At 35.6% G+C, this 22,092-nt stretch overlaps 3 protein-coding genes and 2 long non-coding RNA genes across 6 annotated transcripts; 3 read left to right on the top strand and 2 right to left on the bottom strand.

Moving 5' to 3' along the window:
* Positions 1-2,180: 2,180 nt before the first annotated feature.
* Positions 2,181-3,120, bottom strand: LOC110189359 (uncharacterized). The gene is made up of 4 exons (XM_020959401.2): positions 3,015-3,120; positions 2,827-2,927; positions 2,639-2,765; positions 2,181-2,581 (listed from the first exon to the last, which is right to left on the bottom strand). The coding sequence occupies exons 1-4, from the start codon at positions 3,118-3,120 to the stop codon at positions 2,460-2,462; spliced, it is 456 nt and encodes a 151-aa protein (XP_020815060.2). The 3' UTR covers positions 2,181-2,459.
* Positions 3,121-3,952: 832 nt separating this feature from the next.
* Positions 3,953-10,748, bottom strand: Tsp42Ee (Tetraspanin 42Ee). The gene is made up of 5 exons (XM_020959982.2): positions 10,675-10,748; positions 9,846-9,920; positions 4,919-5,278; positions 4,670-4,861; positions 3,953-4,604 (listed from the first exon to the last, which is right to left on the bottom strand). The coding sequence occupies exons 2-5, from the start codon at positions 9,903-9,905 to the stop codon at positions 4,533-4,535; spliced, it is 684 nt and encodes a 227-aa protein (XP_020815641.1). The 5' UTR covers positions 9,906-9,920; positions 10,675-10,748; the 3' UTR covers positions 3,953-4,532.
* A 1,610-nt stretch (positions 10,749-12,358) lies between these two features.
* LOC147642847 (uncharacterized) lies at positions 12,359-12,816 on the top strand. Its single transcript, XR_015272911.1, has 2 exons — positions 12,359-12,550; positions 12,638-12,816. It is a non-coding gene; the product is annotated as an uncharacterized LOC147642847 (long non-coding RNA).
* Positions 12,817-12,944: 128 nt separating this feature from the next.
* On the top strand, positions 12,945-22,083 carry LOC110189760 (uncharacterized). The gene is made up of 2 exons (XM_020959979.2): positions 12,945-13,480; positions 20,722-22,083. The coding sequence occupies exons 1-2, from the start codon at positions 13,115-13,117 to the stop codon at positions 21,493-21,495; spliced, it is 1,140 nt and encodes a 379-aa protein (XP_020815638.2). The 5' UTR covers positions 12,945-13,114; the 3' UTR covers positions 21,496-22,083.
* Positions 14,123-19,783, top strand: LOC110189765 (uncharacterized). 2 transcript variants are annotated; one of them, XR_015272847.1, is made up of 5 exons: positions 14,123-14,451; positions 19,042-19,098; positions 19,158-19,394; positions 19,457-19,573; positions 19,646-19,783. It is a non-coding gene; the product is annotated as an uncharacterized LOC110189765 (long non-coding RNA). The 2 variants fall into 2 exon arrangements; XR_002319969.2 differs by lacking the exon at positions 14,123-14,451 and adding an exon at positions 14,775-15,558.
* Positions 22,084-22,092: the final 9 nt, after the last annotated feature.

A 22,092-nucleotide genomic window follows, 5' to 3' on the forward strand; every position in this document is an offset into this window, starting at 1 on the left:
TGAGACGTAGAATTGAAAATCTGATACGAAAGTCCGTTCAGAACTATTTATAACTTAATCGAAAGTATTGTAAAACTCTATTAAAAAATTACAAAATTATTTATAATTTATTTTTATATTTTATGTAATGCCTATTTTTTCCTATTTTATGAAACTTTTTTTTTGTGCCCCCCTTGAGATTTTCTAATAAAGTTTTACGTTTTTTATAATTTATTTATTATAATACAACTAGTGTTATCCACAAATACTACTTACTACCTAATGCTTAATATCAAGACTCTTCCTGCCCTACTTGGCAAGTAGAATCTTTTATCGAGCAGTATTTCAAGTTTCTCCATTTTGCAAAAACGAAAATCAGGATGTATGAGGAAAAGCCTAAAATTAAAGTACCATTAGTAATCTTAAATATTTGTATCATGCTTGTTTGCCCACCCATGTAAAGAACGTGTATAATTGAATGGAAATTCCATTTTCCGGCTGCATATAAAAGAATTAAGACGAATATTTCGCATTCCGCAAAAACGAAAACTATTATCCAGAAGCATAGCAGAATTTTTACCTGTTGAAGATAATATCAACCAAAGGATTTTATCCAAGAGTTCATATTTTACCAACTTTGAATTGCAGATAGTTTAAAAAAATTCCCGTTCCAGCCAAGACAAGTGACATTACTTCAAGTCCAAACAACTTTTCAGTGTCGAAGTCGGATTTTTCAAATATAATTTCAGGGTAATAATACAAGATTATATAACCAGTTGATAACGTTAATATTGTGTAGGAAAAAAGAAAAAATGTAATCCACGTTACGACCCAGCAAATTGGCCTGCACATTTGTATATGTTTCTAGGAGTAATCCTTCAAATCAGGAATACAATATTAGACTAACTTTACTATTTGTTTTCAAACTCCCTTCCGCATTCTTAAATAAAAGGGTTCCTTTTAATGAAGTACCGTAGTTATTATAATTGTCTATCAATTCTGGTTGATGGAGACATTTGAAGGCAATCAAAAAATTATTAGGTTCAGTCCTAATTAAGAACAGGAGAAAATTTGGTACAAAAAAAAAATATATATATATAGAATTTACTTAAAGAAAATCATATAAACATATTTGTATTTTTCTTAATCCAAGTACTATTAATTTTAGGTTATTTAAAGTGTTGATTTGGTATTAAAAACTAAGGTTATTCCCAATACAGCTGAAAATATTGGCATCTGATAACTGCTTTCCATCTAATCTCATCTAACTTCCGTTTTTATATTAACCGTTTTCTTAAAGACTAATGATTTAATCAGAATTTAATGTTTTATACATCAATTTACATAGTAAATTCATCTTATTTTACTTGAATTTTAAGATACGTTCATATTAATTTTTTAATTACCACCGGTGTGGTGTTAAGACATATAAATGAAAATTTGCTACGAAAGTCTGATCAGAACTATTTATAACTTGATCGAAAGTATTGTAAAACTCTCTTAAAAAATATATTATTTTAAACTTTTATTTTATTTTTAATATTGCCATTAATCGATATAAAGGACCCCATCACCGTGATTTTTTTTTTAAGATATAAAAATAATTAAAATAATAAGACATTAGCTTTGTTACATTGGGGAGGCCAAATTTTCAAATCAATAATAATGTTTTGAATAAAGTGTAACGAACCCGAGGTTTTCTAATAAAGTTTTACGGATTTGATAATTTATTTATTGTACCACAAATAGTGCTATCAAAAAATGCAATTTGCTACATAACATAATTCTTTTTATTAAGGCTCTTCCTGCCCTACTTGGCAAGTAGAATCTTTTATTGAGCAGTAGTGCTATCAAAAAATGCAATTTGCTACATAACATAATTCTTTTTATCAAGGCTCTTCCTGCCCTACTTGGCAAGTAGAATCTTTTATTGAGCAGTATTTCAAGTTATTGCATTTTGCGAAAACCAGGCTGTATACGGAAAAACCTAAAATAAAAGTACCATTAGTCAATTTTAATAATTTAAAAATTCTTATTTTCTTACCCACGTAAAGAACTTGTATAATCGAAACGAAATGCCAGTTTCCAGCAGCATATATAAGGATTAAGACGAATATTTCGATTTCAGCAAAAACAAACACTATTATCCAAATGCATAGCAACAGTTTTACCTACAGAAGACAATATCAGCCGAGTGTATTTTCTGATTGTTCTTATTAAGATCAAATAGGCATTTGTTTTCACAAATAAAATAGAAAATTAAACATACTTATTCAATAAAAAAATTTAAGCTAATTAGGCTAAAACTTCTATTTATGTTATTAAGTGTGTTGATTTGTATTATTATTTTAATGTATTCAAAGTCTTACTACAATTTATTTTCTATTATATGATTCTTATATAATTATTTTGATAATTATTAATACTTTATATAATTTTCTGTTTCATTTTGCAAATCAAGTCTCTTAATTTAATTCAGTTTACAATTTACCATTTGGGACTGTAAATGCATTGAAGAAGTTTTTTATCACCGGATTTCCGATAACCTTCTTGTTCTCCAGCAAATATATTAATACCAAACCAAAACCACAGAGCAGAATACCTGAGAGGAAATTTAGGTCAATACTTGTTCCTTATTACCTTGTACCTTTGCACATACCGCAACATATAAGATCCCATTGCCATATACAAAAGCCAGCTAGCATATTGGCGTATATAATATATGCGCACATAATCACAATTAGCTGAGCAGTGACAATTACCCAGTTGTACAGAATATGGTACTCCTAAATTCAAATATTTCACATTTTTAATATATATTTTGTAATGTTTTAGTGAAAAACTAACCCTGTAACTTCCAGATACCCACAAGAAGCCGCTAAGTCCGCGGACGCCCGTCATCCTCAAAATGTTATTAACCGAAGAGTGCGCGCATTGCTCCCAAGAAACTTTAAAAATGGTTTAACATCTTTTAAATCTAATTTAATTTGTTAATAGTGTTTTTGTACCTGAAAATGTACAAGATCCGTACTTACAAAACTTAATGCAATGCGCTAAGCAAGGCAAATAATACGAAATTAAAACCCACGCGCATAACATATAAATGCATAGTGCCAGTCCGTTGAAGATTGTCGGCACCATAATTGAAACTCACGTAAAAATATGCTAAAGTTGGTCTAAAAAACTTCATGGTAAATAAATACATATCAGTATTAGTCATTAGGAAAAACTATTTTTCCAATTACATGTCGTTAACGCAAATGGCAACACCTCTTAACCAAAATTGAATATGCAGCATGAACATAAATTAAGTTTCCTTCCAGCGTTTTAGTTTAGTCTATGACTTTCCGTGTGGTACCAAAGTATTCTTTTCAAAAGTCATATTAATTTGTAGATTGAAATCATCAATATCAAAGATCCTATCAGGTAGAATATTGGTAATCGATATCCACTGTAAAATAGAATAAATCGAAACAGTCGAAAAATATTCGTGAAAGCCCGTAGAAACTATATAAGTCCGAGAAAGTTGATTTAAAACACAATAAAAATAAACAAAATAAATTAAGTTTCTAGTTTTAAACCCTTTTCCAATAATTTTGTAATAATTATTTAAGTTAAAGTTGCCAACCCATAGACACAATCGAATGCTCACAGACGATACAATTATAAGCTGTCGAAAAATAAACTTTTATGACAATTGGATAAGGATAAAATTAAAATGAAAGTGTCCTCCATAATGACAGGACAATGACAATTATCGGCACTGAAATATAAAAGCAAGCAATTGAAAACCTGCCCTAGAGAAGGTATTGTAATTGTTTACATGCATCCAGTGCACACAAGCAACGCAGTTGTGAGGTCATTGGGCCACTGCCATGGCGACTCAGGACACAACAAAAACAGAACCAGAACAAAGATTATAGGGTTGAAGTCCGGAATTCGTCCCTCGACAACTACACAAACACCAGGAAAGTGGTATATAAATACATAGTAAATGCTTTATTCATAAATGTCGTATGCAGCTCAAATTCGCAGTTTATTTGATGCATTTTCCAAAATGTAAATCTGATCTGGAGATTCTACTTTACAATTATGAATAGAATGAACATGTTACATACATACGGGTATATATGTTTATATTAAATTTATATTTCGTTTCGCTTGGGCTTTTTAACAGTTTATAGTTTTCTTTTAAACAAAAAAGTAGCATTGCTACTAACGTTCATTAAGTTATTTTTCTGGGCTTTCAGTTTAACAAGTTTAAAGGTTTGTACAAAGGCTTTGGAAAGGGCGTTGTTAGCTCGTTCGGTTGGTAAAACTCGAATTATATCAATAATACATAGGAATTAAAAAATGTAAGCGCTTCATATCGCCTTAAACTACGCGTTTTACTACATTTCTTTTTGGACGAATAACAAACCAAATGGTTTCCTTGAAATTATCCTTGTTAGTGCGTTCAACGACGGTAAAATGTGATGAGAATGTGTGTGAGTGTGTCCGTTTGGGTGTACGTGTGTCCCTCCTATTGTGCGTTAAATGAGTGCACGTTGCCCTTAGTAGGCGTTCCGGCGCTTATAGTTGCGAACGTTGTTGGCCAGGCAACAGGCAAAGATGAAACCGATAAGCTGGAAATGTATTTCGATTAATAAAACAACTCCGTAAATTATTTCAATTCAATGACAATTCTTACCTCAACTCCAATCAGGCCGATGGCCACGTACTTGGCCTTGTCAGTGCTGACGGACATCGTGTCGACGAACTTGGCGCGACATCCTCCATAGATGTTGAGCGGGTTCAGGCAGGAACCATCACAGCAGCTTGCAGGAAGGGTTTGTCCGTGCGTAATGTAGTCAGCGGCGGAATCACGTCCGCAGCAGTGCAACTAAAGCATATTTTTTTATTAATACAGATTATACTTTTATTCTGCATCATCACTTACCGATTTCTGGATGGCATCGAAGACACCTCCACGACCCTGGTCAGACTCCCAGGCCTTGTCAATGACATCGCCCATGGCCGAATCGAATTTGTCTTTGTTGGTGAACAGAAGAACGACCAGCGTCAGCTGCAGGATCAGTAGGATCAGCAGGAAGACGGCATAGCTCATGGTCATGCAGACCGATTCGCGAATTGCTCCGCAACAGCCCAGGAACGAGATGAATACCACAATGGATCCCAAGCTGATCAGTACGATCGGCATGAGAGCCTGTGGGGGGAAGCCCACCTGTCCATTAACCTCAATCGTTCCGATGCTCTTCAAGATCAGCACACCATAGACAATGCCCAAAATGCCGATGACCTGCGGTAAAAAATTGTAAATGTAAATGTTAGAGAACGATTTAGAGCTGTTTCAAATGAAAGTATGCAAGTAAGAAAGTTATGGGGGAATGGCTTCGAAATTTATATAAAAAAAAACTTAAATTAAACAGTGCTAAAGACATAAAAAACTAAGTTCTAAGAGCATGTTCCGCAACATATAAACACCACAAACACCATTGGAAAAACAAAGGTTATCTGACTTTTCTCTCAAAACTTGGCGGGCACTAAGCTATGTTACCATTCTACCAGAAACAGAATGTATCTAATTTAAATGGTTGATAAATAGACCTTCTACAAATGCATAAGTAAATGTTTATTTACTAAGCACCATGTTGCTCTGTAAATATTTGGTATTGTAGAAAACAAGATTTCGCGTTAGCATACGTATATTTGCCATTTTCCCAAACTGAAGTTCTATAAATGGCAGCTGAAGTTGCAGTTACAACGGCATAGCTCTAAATATAGTTCAAATTAATCAGCCCGCTCCCATTAAGTTTAATTGAAAGTGGCGGAGTACCAGAGCGCTCGCAATTACCATGCTAAAAAGACTTAATTACTGTTGAGCCCGGGATCTGACCTCAGGGATTCAGGAAGCCATGCCCAGGCACGCCATCAGCGGCAGATGGTTGGTAATAATTAGAGTAAGTGAGCATTACGTAATCCCATCTAGTTAGCTAGCACCGCCGGTGGTGGTCCAAGAGTATCTGCAGGCCTCCGTACTGCGATCTGATTAGATAAGGCAGACTTAGCCAAGACGAGAGCAGTGGGTGCTGGGAGCCATCATCCCATGACATTCGCACATGACAATGCCGTATGAATCTCGACGAGGTCTCGCCTCTCGAGTGCAGTGCCATCCGGGGGGATTTTATGGCGAGGTTCAGCAGCCCAGACAATGCAAATCAACTTTGATCTTCAGTGGCAACGACTGCCTGCCTGACTTTCACTGCCTGCCATGTCATTAATTGAATTTGCTTGATTTCATTATGTGCACATGCTCGTGCTGCTGGTGTGCGGGTTTTGCCTCAATTTCCAGAGATTTAGAGAGCTGAAGAGAGCTAAAGCGCGAAGAGCTCTAAATACTATCGTGGGCGGTGGCTGCCGCCTCTGCAGCTGGCTTTGATTCCATGTCAGAATTGACCCAAAAATATTCAAAAATCCAAACAAAAGAAAGCAAATTCCCCGTCGCCCTGCTAATTGCTCCACTTTGTCTACACTAATAAACAGAATGATGCATAAATACAAACAAAAAAATATATATACATACATATATGAAGAAAAACAACAGTTTTTCTTTTTGAACCTGTTTGCAGTCAGCAGCTTTTCCTCTCCAACTTTTACTCGTCACAGCCCCGTTTTCGCTAACGTTAACGAGGACATTACACAATCCACATAAATATGGCCGAGACAATGCCCTGTTGTTGGCCACATTCCGCATTAAGACTGTCAACGACAGCTTCAATGACGTCACATCGAAATGAAATTGGAATGCAAATTGTTTTCGCAAATTCCAGCAAGTCCTGGACAAGGGTCTGAGATCATGAGCAGAAGAGAGCAAAGCAACCCTTGATGGGAACACAAATAGTTGAGAAGTTAGCTTATAGCCATAAAAAGATAGATATATGTATATGTATATATATTTATTTACGTTACGGACCACACCCAAAACCGAGAATTGCCTTGTTTGTCGTTTGGCTGTATCTTCAAAGCGACAAGTGACACAGATAGCCGGAGAAAGATACTAGTTTTCCGGAATGAGGAGTACGGAGCACAGTTACGCAGTGTGCAACAGGACGTATGCGTGCCCAGCATGTGTGATTGAGAGATAACAATTAACACTTTAATTGTCGGAGTCATGCCATCGGCATCTGTCAAGCCGACTTACAGTGCCACAACAAGTTCAGTTCTTCTTGAAAATTCTACATTGAAACTTATGCCTCGCTTTCGCTAAATATACATATCAATTTGTTAGCAATGATACATCGCACTGCAATTCAATCAATATTGAGTTTTGCTTTAGCTAACCGGATAAGTAAATATTTGCTACTGAAGTTGTTTGCTTGGTGGCTCACACCACAGGAAATAGGTGTCGGCTAACTCTCAATGCAGGTCACTCAATACAACGTAGCATTGCGCTCATGGGCGACCCTGCACGCCCTTTGGGTAGCAAATATAATAGTGATTCAGGTTTGTCGTTAACCATGCCAACAAATCCGTGCTTTAGGTTCTAACCCTCATTACACGGACGTGTGCAAAATATAAAAACTTGAAACTATGAGAATACAAATTACTGAAAAACACAGGACACACACACACATGACTCAACAGCCGGCACAGTCATTGTCATGTACACTAAACAAATTGGATCTTAAACTATCGAGATATTGGGTTGGGTCCATTCAGTTGAAAATGATGAATATGCGTCTATAAATAAACCAAAGTTCGTAAGAGGAATTCCCCCGTAAGTGATAAAAACAGGGAAACGAAAGAACAGCTCAGTTTCACTCTCTTGATGACATTTGTTTTTCTCTTGTCTGTCATATCTCGCACCTGTGATGCTTTGAATGCAATGTACAAGCAATGCCCGACGACTGCTCTTTAAAGTTGTTGTCCGTTTATTCTTATGAGCAATGTCAAAAGATACTTATATGTGCAATAAATATATATGTTTAAAGTTTCAAGCCTGATTTATTGTCAGTGTATTCCACTTGTTTTTCCCCTTTTTTTGTGTAGTTGTCAAATTGCGAAATGCTGTGCTGCCTTTGTAGTGGTTGCTGCTGTTTTCTCGAGCGTTGCGGCAGCTTTTTTGCTTTTTGATATTTAATAGTATAGGTGTTCGGCGAGCTCTGAAAGGCGGCTTGTTAATTTATTTGGCTTGGCTGTCAAGTGTGTTATGTACTCAGGCACACCAGATAAATATCTACAGTGTATATGTGTACACACACACGTCCCCTCCCCGCCTTCCTCCTCTTTGCCGTGCACGTGTAAATGTGAACTGTGTAAACTACAAAACTCCACCAGACGTTCATTGTCGTTTTTTTTTTGCTGTGTCGCTCTTCTCTAGAGCAACAAGTTTTTGTTTTCGTTTCTTCTTTTGAGCTTTTCTGGCCATTTACCTACTTATGTGCAGGTATAAATATGTGTGCCCACAGCTGCGGCCAAAACAAAAGCGTAAATGTCTAAAATAAACCGAGAAAATCTCGGAAATTAAATACGAACGGATGAGGTGCTTAAGCTCAATTAATTAAAACATAATTGCTAATTTAGTAAATAAAATTGAATCCATTATTTTAGGGATTTAAACGAATTTGCCTTTTCATTACTCTGGAATTTCACAGATTGCACTCTAAATCATCGTTTAATTGCAAATCTTTGTTTTTTTTTTCTGTGACTCACACAGCGTTCGTTTTCAGCTGCATTTACGTGTACTAAGTATTTTTAACAACTCAACTCAAACAATGAATTGATAATTGTTTTTCGTGAAATTTGCTTTAAATCAGTTTATTTAGGGATTTCACCGGACCAGGTAAACATGTACATATGTATGTGCATACATGTCTGTGGGTGTTTGTGAAATAAACATTTATTATATAAAATAAATAAGTATAGATTCGCCATCAAGAACACGCTCGATCTCTAAAAAAAAAAAAAAAAAAAATACCTCAATTAAATGGCTTTAATGACGCCAGAGAACGCCATCAATCGGGCTAAAACAGCCCACACAAGCAAAAATTCGTAACATTTGTACATATGTAGTATATTCTTTTTCATTTAGCAAGAAAACTGGTTTTGAAGCTATTATTTACTACATACAGAACAAAAATCTAGAATAGTGAAATATTTCTATATCTTTTTGGTCAATTTAATTCTAAAAGAAGAATTCAAGAAGAAAGAATATTCAATCACAACCAGTAAGCTATATATTTGCACTCTGTATGAATTGAAAGATAAATCCCTAGTGCTTATTCTTTATGCATACATGCTATTTTTTAATATTCTGTGAGAAGATGAAAACCGCAAAGAATATTTTTTAGCAATGTGCTTCATTGCCAATTTTTATGATTGTTTTTTGCAATGCGACTTCGCTCGAAACATGATATTTGGCTGAGCCATCATATAATTTCTGGTTTGTGTAAACTCCCAGTATTTAATCCAAATATCTGAATCGCAAAAATAAGGGTGAACTCCTCGAGGCAGTGGGAATTTGCCTCGTTGGCGAGAAATCCAGTTGACGCAGTGGAAGCTGAACGAGCAGCAAAGCGATGACATCACCGAGCTTGGGACAACAGGCCAGTAGCAGGCGGGCTCTCAAGCTCGAGTTCTCAATGGCATTGCTCTGTTCTCAGGGGCGTCTGGAAATCGCCAGCCTTATCGGGATTCTCACTGCTCAATATGCATATTGCATATAACCGAATTTATCGGATTGCGTTTCGACACCGCTTTCGTAACATATTGTACGATTTCTGCTTTCACGCAACTCTCTCGAACCGGTTTCGGTTTCGATTTCGATTCGGTTGGCTATAAACCGGGTCTATTTTGTAAATACTCACCGACACAATGGTGTTGAATATGAAGAGGATGTATTTGACCAGAGATGTGCCGCAGTCCATGATGGTTGGTTTTCACTGTAACGGAAAAAGATTGAATAAGTGAGTCAATCACACTAAATGTTATCTGCAGTCCACCAAATAGCAATTGGAATTAAGTTTAATTCCAGGAAATGCGGCGAAGTGAGAAAGAGAGAGAGGTTGATCAGAGGGAAGAACTCATGATGCCAGTACATAAGGTGGTCTCATCACCAGAACTGCTACTTTTTGAAGACGGTTGCTTTGGCCGCTTCCTAACATTTATATTTGTTAGAGCAGAGATCCCAAAGAGTTTATCGTCCTCAAACCTTATACTAGTATTTCCATAAAGAATGACGGCGATAAGGGGCTGCCAAGCATCCGCATCTATTATCGCCTCGTTTGCTTTGCCTTCCTCAGAACGCGTCGCCAAGGCAACAACAAAGGCGAACGAAGAAAAACACAAAGGAATGCTACATTTCCCAACAACATTAACAAGGGAGTCTGAAGTGGAAAATAGGGAAAGTTCACTGCCCTCCTCTGCAGCACCAGGAGCAGCAGTGTTTCATTCAATTTTCTTCCGTCTTCGCTATTTCCCGCACTTCAAACGTACTACGCAGTCTTTTGTTTTCAGGCCTTCTCCTTCTCTTTCAACCACTTTTTGGCATGCAGCATCTGCTCATGTCTTGTTGTTTTTCTTTTTTTTCGGACAAACTACACATTACACTGAAACGCACTCGGTGTTGCCGCCAGCAGGGCGAATTATTCAATCAAAAAACTCACAACTTGCCACTTGACTGGCGCGGATAATTACCTTCGTTTTTAAATTTTACCAAATTAAATTCCGACGAATGCGCGTCAGTTCGAGCTTACAGTTGCTTTTTGAGTGTTTTTAAAGTTGCTTTGCTATTCGATTTGAGCTAAAGGTGGCAAGCATTGACGCTACTATCGATACTATCGATATACAAACAGCACACGTCGATGCTTGTTTTTTTTTTTTTTTACTTTTTTTTTTATTTTAAATTAAATTAAAACGAAAGGTTATTATAAATTTCGTCAGAAGTTTAAAGAAAAAAGGATTAATATAAATTTAGTACTCTTTTCAGTGCTAGTTGTTATTAACTTAACAAATAAACAAATCAATTATAAAACAAAAAATGATATACATTTATTTTAATATTTGAATTTAGATGTTTTGGGTAAAATTATAATAATTTTCAAAAGTAAAACAAAAATGTACATTAATTTATAGGTATTACATAGGTATTTATAGGTATTGGACACAAAAAGCCTCGTTTGGTCTCCACATTTAACAGAAAGAAAGAAATTAAGAACTGTAATTAACTTTCTGCTGTTGAAAACTGACGTGAAAACGGTGGATAAAGCGGCCCATCCACAGTAGAACATGTTGGCCGAGCATGTTGAGCTCGACGCAATTTTCATCGTTAGTGATTCCGTTTTATCATTTTTCCGGACAGATATCTCCGGTTTTTAACTGCGTCAGCCGGAAAAAAAATTAAAACATCCCCTATCCTCCTTTACTTATTTTGACCTGGCTTTTTTATCCGCTTTTTATTTTTGTGTAAAGTGCTGAAAAGTAATCCAAATGTACATTACTTTTATAGCAGCACTTTTAATTTAATGCAACCCTGTTGTAATCGTAAATCGTATTTATCGATATACAGTGTTATCAGTTGTTACTTTTATTAAGAAATTTGGGCGGGAAATTTGTTTCTCTACAACTGCTGTCGCTGCCCTGGTCAAATGCAGAAGATAAGCGTGTTTTTAGCCAAGCTAATTTAGTAAAAACCAAATTGCCCAACTGACTGCAAATAGAAACTTTAAATGCGATTTTATCGATCAGGTAAATATTTTAATATTTTAATACTCTTTTGTTTCACACATTTATTGAAATTGTATTTTTTTTTTTTTTTCTTTTTTAGGTTTGGGCTACGCTGGAAAGGCGTATGTTGCCATGAATATAAAATTCCTGAGCAATATTTAAAAATTATTGGAAGTAACCAATCTACAAAAAAACAAACTTCAGAAGCTTGCAATGATGACATTGACGATGTTCTAAACGAGTTGGCAACCAATAAAGAGTGATAATACATAAAATGTATGGAAAAAATATTTTGTCTTGTTTTTTGTCCTTTTTTTTTTAAATTTGTGTCCTTTTCTATCCCTTTTTTTGTAATCAATCTAGCCTTTTTCCGTAACGAGCTGACGGCAACACTGGTGGTCAGTGCTGCCAATTTGGATTTTTCCCGTCAAAACTGGCTTTTTTTAAAGGCTAACTGCGGGAATTGTGAAAAGCGGGAATTCTGGCTTTTTTGGAAATTGAATTGGCTTTTTCCCGATTTTTTTTTTGTGTTGTTAAAACTTAAGTACAAAATATGAAAAAGTGGCAGCTAAAAAGTTAGCTTTACGAACAAACCAGATAATGTAGCGACGTATCGATTTTTTTAATCGATATACGCTAATGTCATAACTCGCTTAGTGTTTCCATCTCTATATAAAAAGTGCGCGTAAATTGTTAGCAAGTTCTAAAATGCCGAAGGAGTATAAACAAAAATGCCGCGATGTCTGGCTTAAAAGTGATGAATTTAAGGCATGGATTCGCAGGGATGACACAGACCTGTAAAGGGTTTATTGGAACTACTGCAAGACTACTATTACAGCTAAACTCAGTGCGAGCTCACGCTGCAACAAAGAAGCATACTAGTGCAAGCAAAAGATATTCATTTCTATTTATATTCATTTTTATTTTAATGTAGAGAAACGGATTGCGAAGGGTCGGGAAATGCTGCGTTGACTGTGAAGTGACAATCAAATATCTGCAGATGAAAGGAACTATTAGGTCTTACGAAAATAAGGAAGACCATTAAGAAATTAATCAAATTATGGAAATCTTTTGAACAAAAATGAACTTATTAAATTGTTATATTTTTTGAAATTTTTTCTATTTTTTTATACATTTGTTTCAGCTTTTTTTTTTGGATTTTTTCATAAATTTTTTAAGCTTTTTTTTCACTTCTCCCGTCAAAAACAGCTTTTTTTGTTGGTCAAAAGTTGGCAGCACTGCTGGTGGTAGTGCTTGCGTACAAATTTCGTGTTGGTCGAGCCGCTCGAACGAAATCATTCTATCTTGCTTGTGTTCGCAACAACATGCTCGACAGTGGATGGCAACGTTGGCACGAACATCATTTGAAGCAAACGTTTGTGGCGACAACACGTGGTAGCGCAGCTTTACAATGTCGAAACAATTTATGCAAGAATTTATTTATTGCTTGCAAAATGAGCAATCTTTGTGGCACGCAAAAAGCGATGCGTATAAAAATAAGAATTTAAGGAACGCTGCGTGGGAAGTGCTTCTTAATAAATACAAGGAGTTGGATAAGCACGCAACAATTGATACCGTGAAGAAGAAGGTCAATTCGTTGCGGGCATCGTATAGACGCGAGCTTCAAAAAATAAAAAGAAGCAAGAAATCTGGTGCCGGGGCGGATGATGTTTACCAGCCAAGCCTGTGGTATTTCAACGACCTCTCATTTTTATATGAACAGGAGGCCTCGGCCGATGGAATCAATACATTTGATGACGGCTCGGAAATTGAAATAGTAAGTATTTTTTTCAAATAAAAACAATGGTTTATTGTGCATATAAAGAACATACATAGTTTTATATTAAATTCTATCATTCTGCCAAGATACAGCTCCAATCGTGTTAAAATATTCGCCAAATTTATCACGAATTTCTTTGGCATCTTCAGGATAATTGCCACCTTTCAATAATTCCAAATCGTCCATTTGATGGTTGGAATGTGTTCCTCCAGTAGAAATTGCGGGATCTGCTGCACCTCTCAAATATACTGCGCCGTTCTTCTTCGATAAAAAGTTGAGCAAATAGCAGCAACAAAGAACAATAACAAAAGCCTTTTCCGGCTCTAGAGCAATAGTATTTAGAAGGATTCTAAATCTGTTCACTATTATGCAGAGCTCGCAAATAACTGTCGACCGTTTCTCGTTGTCTGCAAATAAGTGTCTTTTCCTGACACTTTAAGAAAAAACTCAGAGAGCAACCGAAATAAGAGTGCTTAAATGAGCTCGCTCGCGCTCAGAGCGAAACCGTTTTTTTTAATTCTGTTTTGTTCTGGTTGTTCCAAGACCGTTTTGTCGTGTTCAGTGAAGCAAAAAGACTTTTTCATATGTATTGGTATACACTCACACGCATAGGCAAGCAAGTCGTTAAGCGTCTGTATTGCAGACGAAATATATTAATTGCGATCGTGAATTGAGTGTGTCAAGTTGAGAAATATTTGTTGTGTAAAATGGGAAGAGACTTAAATAAAAAAGTGCACCAATTCTTTAAATTTGATTTGGAAGAAAACAAGTCAATTTGTAGTGTTTGCGGCATTAAATTGTCCGGCAATCATTCAACAAACTTAAGACGGCATTTAACAACAAAACATTTGGACATTTTCAATGAGTGGACGAATTCTGGATATTCAAAATTCACCAAATGTGAAGAAAAACGAAAAATATCGTATCAAACGAGCGAAGAAGCAATTGTTTCTTCTTTGGTTAAAATAGTAACGTATACGTTCGAACGCATTTAATGCAAATAAAAAATATAAAAGCAAATTATATTATTTCTTTTCACAACAAGGAAAGTAAATGCAAAGACCGTTTGCGTTGAGTTTTTCGGTCAATCGGTCTTTTGCTGACTCTCATTGTGCGAGCGTTTCTCGTTTCGCTCTTTAGCCAATGCTCATTGAAAGAGCGACACACAAAGAGCTCAACGAAAAACGTTCAAAAGAATACAGCAAGAGTCTCTTGCTCAGAGCGAGAGCGAGAGAGTATGAACTTTTTCGGTTGTGCTCGCAACGAGAGCGCAAGAAAAAAATCGGTCGACAGTTATTTGCGAGCTCTGTATGATAAATTTTCAATTTGGCAAGGCTTCGGAATGAACAGTGATTGGTCATCGGAGCGCCTTTTATATTCCGATTAGGCAAATACTCCAGCATCTGATGCCATGCCATTTGCTCCAACTTCAACACAAATGAACTCATCCCTTCAGTACCAAAACTCCTTTCCTGTCCGATTCCTGGTGTCACGTTCAAAAAAACAAAAACAAATCTCATATGTTTCGGTAAGAGAACTCCGAAACAAAGTAGGCAATGAAAATTTTACCTGTTTTCGGCTACTGCCGAAGTTCTGACTTCATATTTGTTGTTGTTTTCCGAGGGATTCGGAGCATCGGCATGCAACCGACTAGCAAATTAGACAGAGATGGAAATGGTGGAAAGGGGGAAAAAATGTGTGTCAAAAACTAAAAGTGTATCGGATCGACATCAGAATACCCTTTTTAGAATTAGTTGGAATGTTAATACATATTTAAGTTTTTTTTTAATTGATGTTTACTAATTTTATCGTATGGTATATTGACACGTATTAAGAATTTGCTTTAGGCAAAGACAAAGTGTTCAAAATGAAAAAATCTGCCTTGTGTGATTATATTTACAAGTCGGCTATACCCTGGCACGCGCCAGAATTTTCGGTCGGCTATTTTCATCTCTGGTTTGCTTCTCCATATTCCCTTTGCATTTGAAGTTGACGTGTGACAGCAATAAGAAGTGTTTTTTTTAAGCGTTGAAAATTAAATTGAATTCCAAATATTCAGAAAAAAATTACAAAAGGTGAGTAGAGTGATTTCTTTTCCATTGCAATATGTACATATATTGCACTATTGGGTTCGGTGTTTATTCAGCGCATGTGTTAGTGTATTCGCGGCATCGATAGTACATACATATATGTACATCTATACATACATTTTGTGTGTTTTAAATCTACCTGCTCATGCGCGGTAAATGAATGCTAGTGAAGTTAAGCATAAAACATACGCCATTTAATGGAATCCAATTGTGCAATATATTTATATTTTAACATAACATAAACAGACAGCAGCTACACATAAAAAAAAATATATGATTTATATATGTATACACATAAATTTAAAAATTGCATTTCTACAAAATTTTATGTTTAAAGTGATGGTGTTGATTGCGAAAAAAAATATTGTTCAGAAAATATTTAAAATGATGAAAAGTAAAAAAAAAAAAATTAAAGTGTATTTGTGTCATGACAAATTTGTCAAATGCCAAATTTTATGAAATTAAAGATGTAAATATTTTCCGTTATTTTATATTGCATCCTTTCCTCTATTTGTGTTTATTATCGTTTCTCTTTGCTCTTCTAAACAGTGCAGTGGTCTGCTTCGCAGGCAGCTCGCATTCAACCCTTTTTTTTTGTCAGAGAGGCGCATTCTTGAGAGAGTAATATGTTCTCTCGAGGGAGCGCACCTCATCGAATAGTGTGACCAGAGCATAATTATACTAATTGGTCTTTTACACACCAAATTTGACAGAAATACTATTTTTTAATTTATAATATTTATATTTTATTAAATCATATATACATACACAACATAAAAAAACATAATAAAATAAAATAAAATACTCTTTTAAAGAATTTCAACTGCCCAAACTAAAATTAAGAAAGGGAAAAATGGTTGGCTCTAGACATATTGCTAAATTAGCAGTAAAAACTAGGAAAGAGATTTTGAGGGTTGCTTATGAGAGGCCTAGCGAAATAGAAAGCGAGGCAATAGATGAAGAAGTTGGGGCTAGCACAAGAGAGAATAGGGAACCATTGGAGCCACCTGTGAAAATCGATGAAATAGGAGTTAGTGATTTTGATGTAGGTGGCGGTAGCGGAACATGCCAATAAGGCTTGTGATTTAAATACACAATTAAAAAATTGGTATTTAAAACATAAGCCAACACGAGCATGTGCCGTAGACCTTGTTGAGATTTTAAATTCTCAAGGGTTAAAAGTAAAGCGTTTTTATAAATTTAACTGTTTAGAAAAACCCGATATAAGTAAAATAGCTGGCGGGTCCTATTTACATATCGGATTATCAAAGCAGTTAAGTAAATTGTCGGTATTTCCCCAATTGCCGGACGATTTAAGCATTGTCGGTCTTCCCATTTTTAAAAGTTCCCGGGTGCAGTTATGGGCCATTCTTATTCGTGTTAATAATTTCCAAGGCCGCCCCGTTTTGCCAATTGGAGTTTTTTGCGCCATACTAAGCCTACTAATTGTGACGTTTTTTTGTCAAAATTTTCGTCCGAGTTGTCCGAAATGATTAAAAACGGTTTAACCATTTTAAATAAAATAATTGGATGGAAATCAGTGCCATCGTTTGCGATACACCTGCTCGGCATTTATTACAGGCACACCTGGACATACGTCTACCCATGGCTGTAGTAAATGCTCTTAAGTAGAAAAAAAGTAGATTCTGTATTGACATTCAGTACTGAACGCGGTGAATTGATAACAGATGAAAACTTTCCTGACAGGACTTACCGTCACCATCACAAAGAAGAATATTATAAAAAAAACAGTCCGCATTAGAAAAACTTGGGATTAAAATGGTAACTCAAGTTCCTCTTGACTGCATGCACCTTATTGAATTGGGTGTCATGCGAAAATTTTTATTTAGAATTTTAAATAATAAAATTAATATTGAATATAAAGTTTACAAACCAAGTAATGAAATAAACCAAGCATGAAATAAAATTACTAGGTAGCGTTTTACAGTTGAAGGGATGTAAACTGAAAAATAAAAGGCCAGATAGTTTTTGTTATGTAGAAGAACACATCCCAATTGAGGTAGATAGTTTTGAAGAGGATGCAGATGGTATTTGTATTTTAGGCAAAAGATTTTTAGAATTTAATAGTTTACAAACCAAGTAATGAAATAAATCAAGCATGAAATAAAATTACTAGGTAGCGTTTTACAGTTGAAGTGATGTAAACTGAAAAATAAAAGGCCAGATAGTTTTTGTTATGTAGGAGAACACATCCCAATTGAGCTAGATAGTTTTGAAGAGGATGCAGATGGTATTTGTATTTTAGGCAAAAGATTTTTAGAATTGAATAGTATTTTTGAAGAACCTGTGTCCTCATCAGCTTTAGGAATTTGCATAGGTAGCTTAAATATGGCATCAGATTTAGAGAGATTTAGGATATCAGACAGAGTGAGAAAAGCAATAGCGATGCCATATAATGGGAAATTTGTATTAGTGCCATTTTTCATAGATTTCCCTTTCTTAATTTTATTTTTTTTTTCGGAGGTGTTTAGTCCGTAGGCGTATTCTTATACAGGGTATTATAATTCCAGTCAGAAGTTTGCAACGCAGTGAAGGAGGCACCTCCGACTATATAAAGTATATATATTCTTGATCAGGACCATCAGCCGAGTCGATCTAGCCATGTCCGTCTGTTCTTCTGGCCGTCTGTCCGTCTATCCGTTTCTACGCAAACTAGTCTCTCAGTTTTGAAGCTATCTGAATGAAACTTTGTAGTTAGCCTTCTATATACTCTAACTCGTATATATGTCGGAACGGGCCGGATCGGACGACTATATCATATAGCTGCCATAGGAATGATCGGAAAATTTTTACAAAATTTTTTTTTACTTTTTCAGTTTTCAATAGAATTGGATCAAATTTGAGATATAGCCATTTTACTATACTTTACAATTTTGCATAAAATTTTATGAAAATCGGACTACTATATCATATAGCTCCCATAGGAACGATCGAGAAATTAATACAATTAAATTTATAACTTTTTCAGTTTTCAGCTGATTTTCATCAAATTTGCGGTATAGCCATTTTATAAACTTAAATTTTGTGTAAAATTTCATGAAAATCGGACGACTATATCATATAGGTGCCATACAAACGATCGTTTGATGTAGAGGAAAAATGCAAATCTGTGAATGTAAAACTGCAAATATAATATGTATAGGTGAATGAAATGAAAGCAGGTATTACTTCATTGTTTTTTAACACAAATATATATAATTTATATTGTATGGATTCCTATTCATAGAAGTTCTATCTGCAAGGGTATATAAACTTCGGCGTGCCGAAGTTAGCTTCCTTTCTTGTTAAATATGAATCGGGCATGCCTTAAGCGACGGCGCTTAAAGTATCTTTAGAAGATTCACCTTCCATTGTCCGATGGCAAAAAAAAGAGTATTTTATTCAAATAAAAGAAAAGAACACATAAATGAAATCATAAATATGTGTGTATTTTTTTTTTGTTTTTAGATACGCACAAAATGGAGCCACCGGCAAAAATTCAAAAGCTGGCGTTTGATATTGAAGGTAAGTAAATCAATTAAAATTGAATGTATTTAATTTTTCCCCCTTAATTCTTTTTTTAGATGACAAAAGCAGCAGCAAAAATGAAATTGAACGATTGGTTCAAAAGGTCGATGACCTTGACAAGAAGGTGCAGGCCCAAAGTGAAATTTTGGAGTCCTGCACGCAGCAGGTCTCAAGGTTGATTGCATTGCTGGAGGTCTTCCTTAAAGGAAAGGACAAAAGCAATGCAGTCAACTTTGAGTTCCCTATAAAGGACTCTGGAGTTTAGTTTAGCCCCAGAAAATAAAGACATATATGTAAGTAATATTTATAAATAACATATAAATAATATAGTTATAAAATATATATATTTTTTCAGATCACCGCAGTTACAAAACTTCTAAAGAGGGCAAAAATTACGAAGTCCATCAAAATTGTGCTGGCCGAGGATCTGCTCCTACTATACAACATTGAAGGGGTCAGTGGGAAGAGGAAGGTATGTTCTTTTTGGTTCATATTAAAAAATATTAAAAATATATTTACTGATTTTCATTTATTTTCCCTACAGAAAGTATTTCCAGGTTGGAGGACCAGAGCCAGCCAGCAGAGAAGGTCCTGGCTCACGCGTTAAGTTGCGTTAAAAATAATAATAGTAAAAAAAAAGAATAAGAAAAAAAATAATTAAATATAAATATATTTATATTGATTTTTGTAATATTTTATGGAGGGGGATGATAATCCTGAAAAAATACCATGGGATTCATTGGGGAATCCTGGTGGATTTTTAATTGAACTCCGCTGAGATTCCTGCAGGAATTCCTATCTGATTCCTAAGCAAATTCCCCAACAATTCATACCTGATTCCGAAGCAAATTCCCCTACAATTCATACCTAATTCCTAAGCAAATTCCCCTACAGTTCATACCTGATTCCTAAGCAAATTCCCCAACGATTCCTTGCTGATTCCGCCTGGTATTCCTCGGAGATAAGTGTCCAATTCCGCTGTGAATTTTCCTACAATTCATACCTGATTCATAAATGAATTCCTTGGTGATTTCTATCTGATTCTACTATAAATTCACCTACGATTACTGCCTGATTCCGTCTCAAATTCCTGGATGATTCTGTTCAGAATCCCTTCCGAAATTTCCATCTGATTCAGGGGGGAATTCGTGGCGAAATTCATGACACATTCCTAGCAGGATTCCTTTATGATTTCCTGAAAATTCCTTAGGTAGTCCGAATTCAGGTTTGCTAACGCCTACTGTATGCAAATTCCCGGATGGCTTGTATGAAAGCTCCCTAATGATTCAGGATGGAGTCCAGTCCATTCCAACCTGATTCCTATAAGGATTGGTACTGAAGGGTTCCAACCTGATTCAGACCTGAATCCCAAAGGATTGGTACTGAAGGGATACTGTGCATTTACTATCGCCATGAGTACAATGCTGAAAATTTTCTTATAATTGAAATAAAATGATCCTGATGATTTCGGCTTCTTTATTTTCCGTCAATAGCTCCAAGTTGACAAAATTCCATTGCATTTCAAAATCATTTGCAACTTTCTTCCACTCTTCTTCATTTCCAGGCATCTGAAATAATATAAAATAAAATACGTTCTTAATTGAAAACTTTATTTTCCAGCCAAAGGCGCCGAAACGGAAACCGGATGAAGGATCCGAGTTCCTGCAGAAGGCAGTAGCTCATTTGGACAACATGAACGCCAAGAAACCGAGGGACGACGCTGACATTTATGCTGAAGGGTGGGCTACAATGTTCAGGGAGCTAAGCAAGGAGCAGCGACTATACGCTAAAAAGGGTATAGATGAGCTCCTCATGCAAGGCCGAATGAATATGCTCTCATACCAAGGAGTGTCAAGCATTGCCAACATACCAAACAATCTAAGTCCTCAAGTTCAGATGCCAATGGATGTCTATCCGCGAGAGCATATTTATCAGACGAGCACTCCACTGACGAGTGACTCCAATACAAGATCGTCATTTGTGACTCTTCATTCCCAGGATCAGAATACTCCAGTAATTACTAAGCTGGAAACACAAGATGAAAACAATTTGCAGAAATTGATTGATGCAATCAAATTTGCACGTATAAACACGAGCGAAAACATTTTGCTGCAAACAAATAACTTTTGCAGCAATATTTTTTGCTTGTCGTCTGTATATGTACATTTTTTCACCGCTATCTTGGTTACGTCAGTTGCTTGCTTGTTTGCATGTGCTGTTTGGTTTCAGTCGCAGTATTGCAGAAAGCAAAGCACCAAGTGGGATCGCGACAACACAATAAGATTAATTGAATTGTACGAGAATCATTCTGTGGGTAAAAAACGCAATGTCAGGGCTAATCGCTTTTTTGGTGAAATCGCAGGACGCATTACAGTGTCTTGTTTAGCTATGTAGTTTTTTACTTTTTCTAATAAAAAGTGGAAATCACTGACTGACATGCGAAAAAAATTGTAATAGTTTGTTTCATCGCCATTTTGTAACTCTTTTAAAATGCTCTGATGCACTCCTTTTTCATCTCTGTTCGAAATCCACTCTTTCACCCAACACTATTTTTTGCAGATTTCAATCTTCTCACTTTTTTACGTTTAATTAAAGTTGCTAAAATAGAACACGTCGTTATTCCTTGACTTTCATAAAACAACATAACTTGCATATGAGCGTCACTTGCAAGCACTGAAAACAAAAAATAAAAACAGTTATAGACATTAACGCAATAATTGCACGAAATAGCCATTCAAAAGGTTGCGTGCAAAACAAAAATTTATTGGAGCAAGAAATTTTCTTGCAATATTTACATAGGTGTAAACATTTGTGCAAACTTTTGCTGCAAATTATTTTCAACTTGCTGCAAATTGTTTGCATCGTTTGTTCCTAGCTTTACAGATAATAGGAATGTCAATCCCGAATCATTTGCTGACTTATTCATTAATGAATACGCATAACGATAAATATAAATAAAAAATAAATTTTACTTACCTTGATATACGGCTT

This window comes from Drosophila serrata, unplaced genomic scaffold (assembly GCF_035046125.1).
Source record: "Drosophila serrata isolate PLE 108 unplaced genomic scaffold, ASM3504612v1 contig_347, whole genome shotgun sequence".
Taxonomy (NCBI): domain Eukaryota; kingdom Metazoa; phylum Arthropoda; class Insecta; order Diptera; family Drosophilidae; genus Drosophila; species Drosophila serrata.

Excerpts from the sequence above, each read along its gene's own strand:
- Tsp42Ee (XM_020959982.2), bottom strand. The coding sequence starts at position 9,905 with ATGGACTGCGGCACATCTCTGGTCAAATACATCCTCTTCATATTCAAC. Across the intron at positions 4,862-4,918 it reads TCGATGCCATCCAGAAATCG|TTGCACTGCTGCGGACGTGA; the intron begins GTAAGTGATGAT and ends AATATGCTTTAG. Across the intron at positions 4,605-4,669 it reads TCGGCCTGATTGGAGTTGAG|CTTATCGGTTTCATCTTTGC; the intron begins GTAAGAATTGTC and ends ATACATTTCCAG.
- LOC110189760 (XM_020959979.2), top strand. The coding sequence starts at position 13,115 with ATGTCGAAACAATTTATGCAAGAATTTATTTATTGCTTGCAAAATGAG. Across the intron at positions 13,481-20,721 it reads ACGGCTCGGAAATTGAAATA|CCAAAGGCGCCGAAACGGAA; the intron begins GTAAGTATTTTT and ends TTTATTTTCCAG.
- LOC110189359 (XM_020959401.2), bottom strand. The coding sequence starts at position 3,120 with ATGGTGCCGACAATCTTCAACGGACTGGCACTATGCATTTATATGTTA. Across the intron at positions 2,928-3,014 it reads AGCGCATTGCATTAAGTTTT|TTTCTTGGGAGCAATGCGCG; the intron begins GTAAGTACGGAT and ends CCATTTTTAAAG. Across the intron at positions 2,582-2,638 it reads ATGGGATCTTATATGTTGCG|GTATTCTGCTCTGTGGTTTT; the intron begins GTATGTGCAAAG and ends ATTTCCTCTCAG.